This window comes from Otolemur garnettii, unplaced genomic scaffold, assembly GCF_000181295.1.
Source record: "Otolemur garnettii isolate 467f Iridium unplaced genomic scaffold, OtoGar3 scaffold00281, whole genome shotgun sequence".
Lineage (NCBI taxonomy): Eukaryota > Metazoa > Chordata > Mammalia > Primates > Galagidae > Otolemur > Otolemur garnettii.
This window is the reverse complement of record NW_003852676.1, coordinates 115,226-130,771: the sequence shown is the minus strand read 5'-3', so window position 1 is coordinate 130,771 and position 15,546 is coordinate 115,226. Positions and strand designations below refer to the sequence as shown.

Genomic DNA, 15,546 nt, shown 5'->3' with positions numbered 1-15,546 from the left:
GGCTGGATTTGAACCCACCAGCTCAGGTGTATGTGGCTGATGCCTTAGCCGTATGAGCCACAGGCGCCAAGCCTGAAGTATCTTTAGAACTGTCTGCCAAGGTGAATTTTAGCACTATTAGTTACAATGGGAAGACAGGACAGTGGCCACCAGATGAGTGTGTACCCCTGCCTGAGGAAGGTGAGGTGCAACCTGGGCTCCCTCCAGGCAGCTGTCTTTGGACCTACCTCCTGGGTCAGGCCCTGCACCTTCTCCCCCAGTCCTAATTAACAGGCAATACAGTGAAGGACCATAAAGTGCCCCATTACCATGACAGTCACCAAGTTTGTTACCAATTTCCGTGGACTTCCTGTTCACTGGCCCGTGAGGCTCTTGTCTTTTTCCAGAAAGTCCTGTTGCAGTTGGCCTCTCATCTTTGTCACCAAAACTATCTAGAACAATGAAGGGTCTTACTTGCAAGTTAGCTTGCCACAGTTTTGCAGACCCTGACAGAAGACACGACACTCCCGGGTCAGATACAAAGGACGGTTTATTACAGCAGTAGCAGCAGCCAGAGTACCAGCATTGTCTTTCACTGACTCTCTAAGCCTCGATTTCAAAGGAGGCCAAGAAGGATCTGTACTTGGAAAAGAGGAAAAAACCCCTGAGTTTAAAGAACCTAAATCTGGGCAGTAGCTCAGTGGGTCGGGTGCCGGCCACGTACACTGAGGCTGGGCGGGTTCAAGGCTGGTGGGTTCAAACCCAGCCTGGGCCAGCTAAAAGGACAATGGCAACTGCACCACCAACAACAAAAAATAGTCAAGCGATGTGGCGGGTACCTGTAGTCCCAGCTACTTGGGAGGCTGAGGCAAAAGAATCACTTGAGCCCAAGAGTTTGAGGTTGCTGTGAGCTGTGAGGCCGCTGCACTCTATCCAGGGTGACAACTTGAGACTGTCTCAAAAAAAAAAAGGGACCTAAATCTGAGGCTGGGTGTGGTGGTGCATGCATGTAGTCCCAGGTACTTGGGAGGCTAAGGCAGAAGGATCACTTGAACCCAGTAGTTTGAGGTTACTGCGAGCTAGGCTGTTGACACACAGATTAAGACAGAGCAAAAGCTATTAGCGGGGCCATCAATCTGGACCTATCATTAAGGTTTTCCCTGAACACTCAAGTCCATGCAGGTCCCATAACGTGGGCCTTAGGGACCAGCACCTGGGCAGGGTGATGTCTCAGTATTTCCCAGGTTTCCTCAATTCTGTTCTGAAGCTGGAGGGTAGGGGCAAGTCCATGATGTGTGTGCCTGGATGCTGCAGCTGGGGCAGCCCAGACAGGTGTGAGCCAGCAGGCAGGCAGAAGGGTCTGCACTCTCCTGGTTACCTGGCCAAGCACCTTCTTTTCTACTTGAGGCAGGCCCTGGGGGCCAACGGCAGCCCAGCCTCTGACTCTAGAACTCAGAATTTACTCCATTTCCTCTGACATTGGCCTTCATGGGGTCACTGGCATTGCTTCAGACCATGGGCTAGGCCACGAGTTGGGGAGAACAGTAATGATGTGTTTGGATCTCTGTCTTGAGCATGTTGAGGGATGACCTTGGGTAGTTCTTACCCCTTTCTGGGTGCCAGTCTCCCCCTTGGACAAGACCAGTGGTTACCCAAGTGTCCATGTATCTCACAAAAATAAAAGCAGACTCTGGCTAAGTAACAATGGGCCACAGAATACATGGAGCCTCCTAGAGCAGTGGTTCTCAACCTTCCTAATGGTGCAATGTATTTTCATTGTTAAAAAGGGGTCATGACCCACAGGTTGAGAACTACTGTCTTAGAGGGTGGTAAGCCAGACTGAACAGAGCACCCTGTTGTAGAGAACTTCCTGCCACTGGTGTGCTAAGTCTCAGGATGTGCTAGACAAGATGGTCTGCAGGGACGCTTTAGTAAGTGGAACCACCCTTGTCCACCATACTAGGCAGCATCTAAGACCCCCAGGGAGCTCACCTCCTGTGTGTGTGGCAAATAGAATACTTCACATGTGATAGGGTGTCACTTCCAGTTAGGTTACAGGACTGCGGCTTCCATCCTGGTACCTGCTCTCTGGCTGTTTCCCTCTTAGGTCACCAGGTGCCATGTCCTAGGCAGCCCTGGAGGCAGATGCTCCAGGCCTAGTCTAGTGTTCGGGAGACTGAAACCTCATGAAAAAACCTGAGCCAGAGGCACCAGCTCAGCTGCACCCAGATTCCTGACCCACAGACCCTGTGAAATGTTTGTTTTAAGCTACTAAGTTTTTTGTTTTTTTTTCTGAAGTTTTTGGCTGGGGCCAGGTTTGAACCTGCCACCTCTGGTATATGGGGCCGGTGCCCCGCTCCTTTGAGCCACACACAGGCACTGCCCCAGCTATTAAGTTTTGATGGTAATTTGTCAAGCAGCAATGGAAAATAAAATTGCACAAAGCCATTGATCATATGTGCAATTGTGGCATACCCCGGGGCTCTCCCTGGCATTGGGTGTCCCCTGGAATCTTGAGGCACAAGGGAGAGTTGGCCTCATGTCCTGCCACATGGACTGGCAGGCTTACTAGGCAGCTGGGCTTCATACCCTACCTCAAAGCAATCTGGACAATTAGCAGGGTGGGGTGGTACGTGTGCCCTCTTGTCCCTGGTGTAGCATCTGGACTCAGATCTCTGCTCTGGGCTGGCCCCTTGATTTCCAGGGAGCTCCCCCACCAGAAGTCCTGGGTCTATCCCCACACTGTCTGAACACCAACCACATGCTTTGGGCAGCCAACTACACTAGACTCACCACCCCACCTGCTTTTGTCCCTCCTGCCCAGTACTTCCTTCCCTCATCTCCAATTGCATTTGGTGCAGTTGGCAGAGCCGAGCCCTAAAGCCCTTCTACCTCCAACACTACTTGTCCAGGCTTTGCACAAACATGGAGACCTCAGCAGGAGGAACATGGGCCTGGTAAGAACCTGGATCCCAGTCCCAGCTAAGTCTGGGAATTGCAAGTTATTGACTTGGGCTCCCCTGTGTTCATGCTGAGAACTTGGGAAGGGGATAGTTCTGCAGATTAATGCAGCTATGGGAAGTCCAGCCAGGGGCTGCCACTGAATTTTTGCAGTGAGAATGTTTATTCAGAATGGCTCATTACAAACAAAAATATATTTATGTATAAAATCTGTGCAATGCGAGAGATCCCATTCATCCCCCTGTGGCTAGAGTGCACAAAGCCTGCTGTCTCTCATGGCTTCTGAGGCTACACTGAGCTCCAGTGTGGACCAGCTGGGCAGCTGTGGGCAAAAGTCCCTGACATCCAGGCTCTATCTCTGGTCTCGTTTTTGTGACTTGTGCAAGAACCCAAGTGTGGCTTACATCCTGTGACCCTCCGCAGGCTGATGCACCTTGGGCATGGGCAACTTTTTCATTAATCTTACCTCTAACTTGTGGCTTTCCCTGAAAAGCTGTCCTTTGGGCCCAGGGACTGAGCATTTCTTAATGTCCTGGGTGGACATAGTGACTACTCTACCCAGCAACCCCACCAGGGTGTGCATTCTGCCTCACTCATACCCAGCTGTCCCGAACTTGTCACTTCCTTCCACTGGTTCCCTTCACACAGCCATTCTCACAGTTTTACCCCACACTCCACAGCTGCTGTATGGTACTCTCAGGCTTGGAGCCAGAGTTCCTGGACCCTGGGCCACCCAGCATTAAGGCAATGTTGATGAGACCAATCTGATGCCAGCACCAGTCTTTGAAACCCAGTTTGGCTGCTCAGCCAGCAGCATCTCCCTCTGGGCCAAAGGTTGTGCCTGGTGCCATACGGCTCAGTGGTCTGACAGCCCTCATTAGCAGAGCCCACCCTTGCCCCTGAGAACCACTGTGGTGGGGAGGGACAAGCTGACAGGTACAGCAACTGCCACTGTGCCTCACCTTGGGCACAGGAAACCGCAGGAGTGCAGGGATGGTGTTGCTGTCCTCCTGTGCAAGAGGCAGGCCACGGGGTGGGGGTCCCCAGCCCCTTTAGGAATTATCCCTTTCCCTTATTTTAGGTACAGACCTGGGGTAAGACCCAGCCCCACCACTGTGCTAGGCAGACTCTCCCCAGACTGGACCGCTTTCTCATCTGTGAGGTGAAAGGCCTGCTATGCAGACAAGCCAAGCCTCCTCTGAAAGAGAACTTGGCCTGGCTTACCTGCCCTGTGAAGAGGTGTTAGTGGTTCCAAAGTACCTTCACTCTTGCTATTATTTTTTACTTGGAGGTGATCCTCACCCCTCAAAAATGAAAACTCAAATCTCAAAACCCCTAAAAACACTACCCCACCCAACCAAAAAAAAAAAAAAAGGAAAAAGCTTGTTGAAGCTACGTGCTGTTGTGTTGTGCGATCCTGGGCAGATACCCCCTTCTCAGTCAAGACAAGAGAGTTAGCATCTGTGCAAAAGGCCCTAGTGTGATGCCAGATTGGGTGGCCAGCTGCAGGATGCCCTGTAGGACCTGGAGCTTCTCTCACTCCACTCAGAAGATGGACCTGCTGTCAGGACTTAGGCCGGTGTCAGGAGGCCTTCTGGGTGGGGGGACTCTTTGGGGCCCAGGCAGCTGTTTATTCCCAAAGCATACTCTGTGCTGTTGGTCATTAGGCCCAGCTCATGCCCCTGAGAGCCTTTCATGCCACAGGGCTGGAGGACCTGGAGGGGGCCTCAGAGTCCCCAGGGGCTGGGACTCCACAGGGGAGAGTGAGGGCTGTGAGGTGTGTCTATGCCAGAGGCCCCATTACCAGCCATAGAAACTCAGGCCCACTGGGAGGCGGGAGGAGGTGGTGGCATCCATCACAGGGAATAGGGGGTTCTGCAGCACTTCAGGAGAGAGGGGCCTGGGACAGTCCTCACTCCCAGGGTCCTGCGGTCAGCTATGTTGTCTCCCAACAACCAGATGCTGTCTTTGGCAAGTGTTATCTGTCAATCGACTTCTCTCTCCAGGCTTGGTTACAGTGTTGGTGAGGAGACTAGCTTAGGCCTTTCCATGGTCTTCAGTCCAACTCAAAGGCAACAACAGCACCCTTGGGGCTGGACTTCTCCAGGCACAGATGGTGTCAGGCCTGGGTTTCTGGGGAAAGGATCCTGTCAGATGCTTAAAGAGTGGTTCCAACAACCAGCAGGTGCTGAGGGTAAGCAGCATCACAACACACAGCACTGGTGGGCACAGCAGCCTTGCCACCATCTCCTGGGGTTTTCTGGGGCTTTGCCAGATGGGCTGAGGCCACAGCTCCACCTCCCAGCTTCAGCTGACCTGGGCCTGGGCCAGGACATCCTGAGTGGGCCCTGCTGGGGTGGGGGTGGGGTCTGAGGGCCTAAGCACACCAGGTTCCAGCTGTCAGCTGTCCAGGTAGACAAAAAGGATGTCCTCATCTGTGCCATAGCTTGTTCTGGCCTCCTCAAAGTTACTGATGCTGGTGCTGCACATTCCTGCCAGGGGCAGACAGAGTGGGGTCAGTGTGTAGGGAAGAGCACCACCCTGCTGGTGCCCAGGGAAGCTGGGTGAGTATACGTCACACATGTGTGACCACCCCTTTTGGCTCAAGTCCTCTACCCACTCCTTGCCTATTCTGGCCTTCATGAGCTTCCTCTGACCCCTCTTTGGTTTAGCAGCTGAAGTGAGGCCCAGAGAAGGGGAGAAACATTCTCTGGGCCATAGAGCCCGGCTAGGTAAACCTGTGTGAGTTGGAGCTGCCCTTCTCGTGCCCTCAGGGTGGTGGGCAGGCCTGGCTAGGTCAGGATCAGGGGCTGGGTCTGGACACTTCCCTGAGGACTGTGCTGGCTATCTTGGGAGGAGGGGGCTGCAGCCTGTGCAGCATGGGATGGTGAGGTGGGGATGCAGGCAGTGGTATAGGGCTGGCTGAGACGTGGAGGAGGCTGCAGTGGCTCCAGGTTTGTGGGGAAAGGTGGGGATGGAGGTCTTGGCCACAGCAGGTTGTGTGGGAGGGATCGTGTAGGCAGGCATCTGGGACCGTGACTGTAGATGGCCCTACCCCATCCCATGCTGCCCTCCCAGGACTCACGATCAGCGTAGGCCGGGTTGTTGTAGAAGATGCACTCAGTGGCCCGGTTGTAGCCGCGCAGCACGATGAAGTGGCCCTGGTAATCGGGAGTGCGGCAGAAGCAGCGGTGGCTGCTGGGGGCAAAGCAGCAGTACTTGACAGGGCTGGAGCACAGGTCACAATGCAGCAGCCCTGAGTTCACCAGCACGATGGCCACGTGGCCCTGCGCCAGGTGCGCCTGGATGTCCTGCATGCTCACTGTGCTGTGGGAGGGAGGGTGTCAGTGGGTCCTCGCTCGCACTCATTCCCATGTTACAAAGCCTGGGGCCCAGCTCCTCCATCCCTTCACCCTGAGCTCTGTGCAGATGGGAAAAGTCCTGTTTGTCACTGTGGCCCAGGCTCACCCCAAGGCCATGCATGAGACCAGTGGGAGTACATGTGTTTGAGTGTGCACAAGACCAAGCTGGCCCTGTCAGGCCCTTGGTGGGGACAGGAGGTCAGCTCAAAGAGGGCCCAGAAGAGAACCACTCGAGTAGCACATGGAGCCCCACCCCAGCTTGGTTAGTGGATTCTTTTTGCAAAGCCTTGTCTCTCCACCCTTAATCATGTGTCGTTTACATTGAAAACTGTTGGCCCAATTTCATCCCCCAAATCTGAGCTTAGCCAGTTTCAAAACCAAATGCTTCCTTGAAAGGTGTATTATTATTTTATTCTAAGGCTTCTTGTGGCAAAAGGGGCTGCCTGGGAAGGGCCAGCTGGCAGGTTAGCAGTAACAGCTGCCTAGAGCCACCACCCTCACTCTGAGGCAGACTTATAAATGCTGCAATGTCCTGTGCCCTCCAACAGGCAGCAAATCCAAATAAAAACCCAGAAGGGGCTGTGGTCACAGCCCTAGGTGCCCTAGGCCGCGGGTTCCCCACCCATTGGGACTTCCCAGGAGTAGCAGCATCAGCACCCACGTGGCCTGGCCCAGCTCTGGCCACAGCTGAGTCATGTGGCAGTTTGGTTTGCTGCCTTGGCCGAGGAAACATGCCATTTTCCCATTTGGTCTTTGAAACAAAATAGCTGGCTGAGTTCCCAATAACACATACAAGAGCAGGATTCCAGCTATAGGGAAACAGCAGGGACTGGGCTAGAAGGAAAAGTTGCAGGCTTCATGGCACAGTAATTGTAGAAATGCTGGGTTCAGATCACACTGCAGCCAGGATGCTAGGGTGACTGTGGGTGGGTCTCTCTCATCCTCAGTTCCCTCTTCTGAGAAATGGGGACAGGGCAACGCCTGTGGCTCAGTGAGTAGAGTGCTATCCCCATATACTGAAGGTGGCAGGTTCGAACCCGGCCCTGGCCAAACTGCAACAAAAACAACAACAACAACAAAAAATATAGCCAGGCATTGTGGTAGGTGCCTGTAGTGCCAGCTACTCGGGAGAATGAGGCAAGAGAATCCCCTAAGCCCAAGAGCCAGAAGTTACTGTGAGCTGTGACGCCATAGCACTCTACCAAGGGTGACAAAGTGAGACTCTGTCTCTATAAAACAAACAAACAACAACAACAAAAAAACAGAAAAAAAGAGAAATGGGCACAGAGACAGCTTCTTCACTGAAGGAGATGGCTCCTATCACCGCAGCTAAGCTATCATTTGCTGCCTTTCCCTCCTATGCTCATGTAGCCAAAGGTTGTGTGGAATTTTTTCCTCCATTTTTCCAAATTACATATCATGTGGTTACATATTACTAATCATGAAAATGTAAATCTGTAAAGAAAGGGGACTTATGAGGGGAGTGGTCCTGCTGTGGCGTCACAGCTCACAGCAACTTCTGGCTCTTGGGCTTAGGGGATTCTCTTGCCTCAGCCTCCTGACTAGCTTGCACTACAGGCACCCACCACAATGCCTGGCTATTTTTTTTTTGTTGAGCCTGACCAGGGACTAGAGACAGCAGGATTGAGCATGGCCCCCACGGCCAGCCTGAAGGAGGCAGCCACCCACATCTGGGCAAGCTGCTCCCAGGGTCTGCCTGAATCCAGCTGTAGCACAAGAGAAGGGGAGGCCCTGTGAGGTCACAAGTTTGTGGGCAGATTCAGGAGCCAGGCCTCCCTAGACAGCCTACACACTGGGCCCTCCTGCACCTGTCCTGTCAATCATCATACCAGCACATTCCTCAGGCCATCACCCCTTCTTTAGGGTTCCTGTGTTCTGTCCCATGCTACGCCTCTGTGAGCAACCCAAGGGTGGCCTCCGTCTGTCTTGCTCAATTGTGGCTCCATCACAAGCTGGAGCCTAGGTCATGGGGCCCCACTGATCCCCACTTTATGGATGAGGAAACCAAAGCTCAGGGGGACAAGTCAGTGCCCACAGCTACCTAGTAGGAAGACCCAGTTCTGCTCTGTCTAATCCCAGAGTCCTAGCCTTTCCTGGATACCATCCCATCCCTCCCACTCCCCAACACAAGTCTGTTGGTGAGCGGGCAGGTGGGGAGGAAGATGGAGCTCACCATTTCTCCACCAGCACCTTGCAGGCCTTGGCTTGTGCAAAGAGCTGATTCACCCGGGTCTCCTCTGTGTCAAAGTGCTTCCTGTAGAAAGACTGAAGAGAGAGGGCAGGCTGGAGCAGCTGCTGCTCTGGCTGCTCCTGCCCCACGTGGATGAAGCAAAGAACATGCTACCGAGGTGAAGATGGCAAGAGATGGCACATGGCACACCTGTCAGAGCACTGTGTCTGTCCTGAACGGCGGGTGTACAGGACCACATGGAGGTAGGAGCAGTGTGCTCAAGAGGTGGGTGGGCAGCTGGACAGCTCCCTGAGGAAGGTTAGCCACTCTCAGGCTTTTACGCTACAGTAGGTGCTGGACAGGTGGGCCTGTAGTGAGTGAGCAAGGGCAGGGACGTGACAGTATCCTCCAGGGACACCTCAGCCCATAGCTCAGCTTAACCAGGTGTGGTCCTGGAACATACTTTGTTGACATGGCTGATTACATTGGTATTATTTTTCAAAAGAAAGACAAGACAATTTTTTTGGTTTCTTTCAGAATACCAATCACCCAGCTTAGACCTGGCTGTCCTGATGAACAGGAAGAAAATGGGCAAATGATGTCCAGACAAGGTCAGAATGACAGGCTCTGAGATCTTGGGTCTGCCTTGTGTGGTGTGAGGACGGCAGGGAAGGACACAGGAGGTGGCCTCTGCACATCCTCTGAGGGCTGAGGAAGGCGGGGGTTGGGGTGGCACAAGCCAGGACTCAGCACTCCAGATCCTCTGGCAAGAGGGACATCCAGATCACCTGCTCTGACTGGCTCACAAATCCTGCCTATAACCATCTGCCACTGCTCCAAGTGGCCTGTACCTCTGTGTGGTCCCCGGCAGAAAGGCCCAGGAGCTGGCTGTGTACCTGGTTCTTGTAGCCCTTGTCAACACCCAGGGTCTGGGTACAAAAGCGGTGCCTCACACCGAAGTGGCGCATCAGGTAGGCAAGGTCGATGGTCCAGATGCTCCTGGTCAGCCGCAGCTCCTGCAGGGCACTCTCAAACTCACCGTCGTCCAGCTGGCCCAAGTAGCTGTGGGCACACGGAGGTGGGCTCACTCTAAGGGGAAGCTGGCTCGACTGCCCTCCACCACAAGCCCAAGAGCCACCATCAGAGTTCCCACTCCCCAAAGGCTCCCTCCATCGCGAAGCCCCATGTCCTGCCCACGGTCTGCCTGAAAACAACCTGAGGACTGTCAGGGCCTGGGCTGCCAGCGGCTCTGTGCTGGCCCTGGAGTTGCCTGGATTTTGCTCCTTACATCTCCGTCTCTTGTGGGCTGTATGACCTTGGGCAAGTTATTGTCTTCTCTGGCCTCATTAGCCTTGTCTCTGAGATAAAAATCATCAATGGTTTTCAAAATTTTAGGCACAAAGCTCTTTGGCTGAACCCCATCTTTCCAGGAATTCCAAGATGTAAAACAGATGAGGGAGCAGCTCATCTGGGGTTCCATGTAGCCAACTGAAAATTCAGGTGATGGCTGAATTCCCCCGGCACTGTCAAAGTCCCTGTGATAGTCACACAGCTCCAACTCAATGGTCAGCACCCCAGTCTTCTAGGAGACTGAGTCCAGGAGGGTGGAGGGCCCCTTGTCCCAGTCATGGGGCTGCTCTGTGGGCCAGGCCTAGGCACCTAGGACTTCCTGGCTCTTCCCAGAGTTCCCAGCCATTTCCACAGTGGAGACCTGGAAGGCCCACTCCACTATGATCATTTTTGCAGATGGGACTGGGTGCAGGTAGAAGCTGGGCCTCCTTCAAGTGCCAACCAAGGCAGCTATATGCACAATGAATCCCACCCAGGTCTCTCCTGTGCCTCCCTAAGCCAGAGCATATGGTGTGCATAGGGAAGGTCTGGGCCCCTGCCCTGGGCTTGGCCACTCACCGCAACACCATCCTGGAGCAGGCCAGGCCACAGTCCCAGTGGTAGAGCTGCTGGATGATGGGCACAGGCAGCTGCACAAAGTCCCCTGCACAGAAACAGAGGGAGGGTGCAGACTCTTGGCACACAGCCTACCCCCATCACTCCCACTGCCTGCAACCCATAGGGTGGCTCAGGAGCCTTGTCACAGCCCTCTGCCCCCACCCCCTTACGACAGCAGCGATCTCCCCCAAACACCAGCCACAGCTGGTTGGCCCTACTCAAAATCCCCCACTGGACCAGGTCCCACGCCTTATGTTAACACCTTGATGGCTGCTGCCCAGCACCCTCTACCTCCTTGCCTTCGCGCACCTTCAGCAGACCACCCTCCAGGCAGAACCTTCCTTCACCTGTCATGATCTCTTTGCACAACTGGTCCCTCTACCTGGAAGCTCCTGGCTTTCCAGGTACTTGAACTAACTCCTGCCCTTGGAGGTCACTTCTCCACAGTGTCACCTCCCATGGGCTCAGTGCCCCACTATGTGCATTCACAGCCCCTAGGTCTCCTGCTCAGAGCCCTTCTTTCGGCAGGCACCCTGAGGAGGCAGGGACAGGGCTGTTTTGCTTCCTGCTTTCATTCCGGGGCCTGCACGTGGGCAGCACTCAGCAGGTACATGTCTCTGAGTTCACAATGCTCCTAGACGTTCGCCTGACTCCAAAGACTGCAGAACCATCAGGGTGTGAAGACCATGGCCAAGAGGACTGGACTAGTACGTAAGCTATGTAGCCTGTGGAATGTTCCTGCAAGCTGCATCCCCCACCATCCCTGGGAGACTTCTCAGTCTGCCCTCCCAGGTTGTGAGGTGGAGGAGAAAGGGCCCGCAATCTAGAGTTCCAATCCCGACTCTGCCACTGGCTGGATTCCTCTTGCTGGACTGAGTTTGGCCATCCCTAAACGGGGACTTTGGTCTGATTCAGCCATTCAATTGATAAATATTTCCCGAGAGTCTAGCAAGTGTCTGGCACATGTCCTGGAGATACTGTGGTGAGAATACAAAATCTTTGTCCTGGTGGATGGCAAAAACATACGTAAGATAAATAGAGACCCAGGCTAGGGAAGGTGGCAGGGGTAAGCCTGAGAGAAGTATGAGCCAGGGAGCACAGGCAGAAGGGGAACAGCATGTGCTGAGTCCGAGGTGGGGGCAGACACATGGGGTGCAGGGTCCTCCTCCACCATCTTGTGAAGCTGGGCAAAGTTCAGAGTTGAAAGAACCAGAAGGGAGGCTTGGCGCCCGTACCTCAGAGGTTTTAGCGCCGGCCACGTACACCAAGGCTGGCAGGTTTGAGACCCTTCCAGGCCAGCTAAACAACAATAACTACTGAAACCAAAAAATGGCCAGTGTTGTGGCAGGTGCCTATACTGCCAGCTACTTGGGAGGCTGAGGCAAGAGAATTGCTTAAGCCCAAGAGTTTGAGGTTGCTGGGAGCTGTGATGCCACAGCATTCTACTGAGGGTGACATAATCAGGCTCTATCTCAAAAGAAAAGAACCAGAAGGGACTTCTCTCAGCTTGCCACCACTGATGACACCCATTCAGCACGTGAAGACCCAGCCCAGTTGTTTCTCCATCTTAAGGGTCTCTGGAGCGTGTCCGGGATCACATGACCAGCTCCAGGCAGCGCTGTCCCAGAAGCCCAGCTATACCAGACCCAGCTCCCACCACTCCCTGCACGCCCCAACCAGGAGGGCTGCTCTCTAGTCCTAGAAGTCTGTCCTGGCCTTTCTGACCTGCCAGCCTTTGTCTGAGTCCCAGGTTCCTACCCTCCTCCAAGCCTAGCTCAGAAGCCACCACTTGCAGGGGCCTTCCCTGACCCCAGGCTGGCTATGCCCTCTCCTTCATCTGCACTCCTCCCAGCCTGAGTTTGCACTTTGGCTTACAGGATGCAACCCTCACATATAGAGCTTGTCTGTGCCCTGCTGGGTTGCTTACAGTTCATAGGAGGCAGTTCTCCTCCACGGGCATGCAGCACAGCCTATGGGAGGTGGGGTGGCACGAGCAGCAGTCACCTGACTTCTCTGTACCTTCTTCTTCCTCTATGAAATGGACCACTGTAGACACCAGCCCTCAGGGTGCTGTGAGCACTCAGGGCAGGAACGTGTACAAGTCACTGTGCAGGTTCTGATGTGCACCCTTCTCCCCGCTGGGGCCTGGTATACTAAGCCAGGCTGGGCTGAGGCTTGATGCCCTTTCTTCCTTACCCCAGGTGCCTCTAAAAGGAACCCAGGCCCTTCATTCAGGGCCCTCCTCCCATTATCATAGATTCAGTTCTGCCTGACTCCTGCCCATTCTCTGCTCTAAATTATACTCCTAGTCCCTCTGCCATTCGGGCACACAGCAGTTGGAGGGATCTCATTCAGTTTTCCACTGCTCTTAGAATAAAGTTCTCACTCTTTAGCCAGGCACAGTGGCTCACACCTATAATCCTAGCACTCTGGGAGGCCCAGGCAGGTGGATCACCTGAGCTCAGGAGTTCAAGACAGCCTATGGCTTGGTGCCTATAGCTCAGTGGTTAGGGCACCAGCCACATACACGGAGACAGGTGGGTATCAGAACCCCACTCAGGCCTGCTAAAACAACAACTATAGGCTCGGCGCCTATAGCTCAACCGGCTAAGGTGCCAGCCACGTACACCTAAGGTGGCGGGTTCGAATCCCCAGCCCGGACCCACCAAACAACAATGACAGCTGCAACCAAAAAATAGCTGGGCGTTGTGGCGGGCGCCTGTGGTCCTAGCTACTTGGGAGACGGAGGCAGGAGACTCGCTTGAGCCCAGGAGTTGGAGGTTGCTGTGAGCTGTATAATGCCATGGTACTCTACCCAGGGGGACAGCTTGAGGCTCTGTCTCCAAAAAAAAAATTAGATGGGCATTGTGGCGCCTGTAGTCCCAGATACTTGGGAGGCTGAGGCAAGAGAATCACTTAAACCCAAGAGTTTGAGGTTGCTGTGAGCTGTGAAACCACAGCACTCTCCCGAGGGTGACATAGTGAGACTCTGTCTCCAAAAGAAAAAAAAAAAAAGACCATTCTGGGCAAAGTGAGACTCCAAAAGCATCTCTACCAAAAATAGAAAAACTGGGGTGGTGCCTATGGCTCAAGGAGTAGGGCGCCAGCCCCATATGCTGGAGGTTGCGGGTTCAAACCGAGCCCTGGCCAAAAACTGCAAAAAAAAAAGAAAAAGAAAAAATAGAAAAACTGGCTCAGAGCCCGTAGCTCAGTGGCTAGGGTGCCGGCAACCTGGGTTCAAACCCAGACCGGTCCTGCTAAACAACAATGGTCCCGCTAAAAAAAAAAAAGAAAAGAAAAAATAGCCAGACGTTGTGGCAGGCGCCTGTAGTGCCAGCTATTTGGGAGGATGAGGCAAGAGAATCGCTTAAACCCAAGACTTTAAGGTTGCTGTGAGCTGTGACACCACGGTACTCTACCTAGGGTGACATAATGAGACTGTCTCAAAAAAAAAAAAAAAAAGAAAAACTAGCCAGGTGTTGTGGTGGGTATCTATAGTCCCACCTACTCAAGGGGGTGAGGCAAGATGATCACTTGAACCTAAGAGATTGAGGTTGCTGTGAACTATGATGGAACAGCACTCTACTCAGGGTGACAGAGTGAGACTCTATATCAAAAAAAAAAAAAAAAAAAGAATTCTCAACCCTTACCAAGGCCTGCAGGGCCTGCCCAACCCAGACCCCACCAGCCTTATCTTGGCCCTCACCTGTGTGTTCCAGTTACCATGTGAACCAATTGGGCTGCATTCTGCCCAGGGCCTTTGCATGTATGGCTCCCTGTTTGGAACCCCCCACCCCCACTTGCTGTTCTCAAGGCTGCAACTTCTTGTCATTTAGGTCCCACATCAAAATCTCCTCTTCTAAGGGGTTTTTTCTGACAAAGGAGGGTGCGGGGGCCCTCTTCACAATATCCTCTTTGTTTCCTTCACAGTGCTTAGCAAAAGTAACAACAACAAAAAGCCACTATGTCTCCTCACTGATCTGTAAGCTTCCTAAGGGCAGGAACTAAGGTTTGAATGTGACCCCCCAAAAATTCACTTTGAAACTTAACCCTCATTGTGATAATATTAAGAGGAGGGCCTGGCCAGGGGTGGTGGCTCCCACCTGTAATCCTAGCACTCTGAGAGGCTGAGGTGGGTGGATCGCTTGAGCTCCAGAGTTTGAGACCAGCCTGACCAAGAGTGAGACACCCCCACCCCCTATCTTCCCTACCTCCCCCACTCCCCTGCCACCGAGCAGCACCTATTGCTCAGTGGGTAGGGCACTGGCCACATACATTGAGGCTGGAGGGTTGGAACCCAGCCTGAGCCAGCTAAAGCAACAATGACAACTGCAAACAAACAAACAAACAAGAAAAGTAGTCAGGCATTGTGGCGGGCACCTGTAGTCCTAGCTACTTGGGAGGCTGAACCAAGAGAATCACTGAAGCCCAAGAGTTTGACGTTGCTGTGAGCTGTGACATCATGGCACTCTACTGAGGGTGACATAATGAGACACTATCTCAAAAAAAAAAAAAAAAAGAGTGACACCCATTTCTAACTAAAAATGGAAAAACCACCAGCATTGTGGCAGATGCCTAGCTACTAGGGAGGTTTATGCAAGAAGACTGCATGAGCCCCAAGAATTGGAGAGTGTTGTGAGCTAAGATGCCAAGCACTCTACCAAACAGAGTGAGACTTTGTCTCAGAAAAAAAAAAAAAGTGAGGCCTTTGGGGAAGTGATTAAGTAATGAGAGCTCAGCCCTCATGAATGATTTGTTATCTCATAAAAGGGCTGATGGCCCTATAAAAGGGCTTAGGCCATTTCCCCCCTTTTTTTGCCCTGTGAGGATACAGCATTCATCTCCTTTCCACCCCTTCCATCGGGTAAGGACACTGAGACAGCATTGTACTACTATCTGCCTTTACCAGACACCGAACCTGCCAGAGCCTTAATCTTGGGCTTCTCAGTCTCTAGAAGTTTGAAAAATTAAATTTCTATTGTTTAGGCTTGGCGCCTGTGGCTCAAGTGGCTAAGGCACTAGCCACATACACCTAAGGTGGCAGGTTTGAATCCAGCCCGGGCCTGCCAAATAACAATGATGGCTGCAACCAAAAAATAGCCGGGC

General features: G+C 53.1%; 1 protein-coding gene across 4 annotated transcripts in view; it reads right to left on the bottom strand.

Annotated features, from left to right (window-relative positions):
- Positions 1 to 3,080: 3,080 nt before the first annotated feature.
- GUCD1 (guanylyl cyclase domain containing 1) overlaps positions 3,081 to 15,546 on the bottom strand; it is a 15,483-nt gene continuing 3,017 nt past the window's right edge. For 3 of the 4 annotated variants that reach the window (XM_023508841.1, XM_023508840.1, XM_023508842.1), the window contains exons 2-6: positions 10,402 to 10,486; positions 9,390 to 9,555; positions 8,497 to 8,588; positions 6,026 to 6,267; positions 3,081 to 5,432 (exon numbers count right to left, since the gene is read on the bottom strand). In XM_023508841.1, the coding sequence (XP_023364609.1) occupies positions 5,341 to 5,432; positions 6,026 to 6,267; positions 8,497 to 8,588; positions 9,390 to 9,555; positions 10,402 to 10,412 (603 nt within the window). In that variant the 5' untranslated portion in view covers positions 10,413 to 10,486 and the 3' untranslated portion in view covers positions 3,081 to 5,340. The remainder of the gene's footprint in view (positions 5,433 to 6,025; positions 6,268 to 8,496; positions 8,589 to 9,389; positions 9,556 to 10,401; positions 10,487 to 15,546) is intronic. The other variant, XM_023508843.1, reaches the window with a different exon arrangement.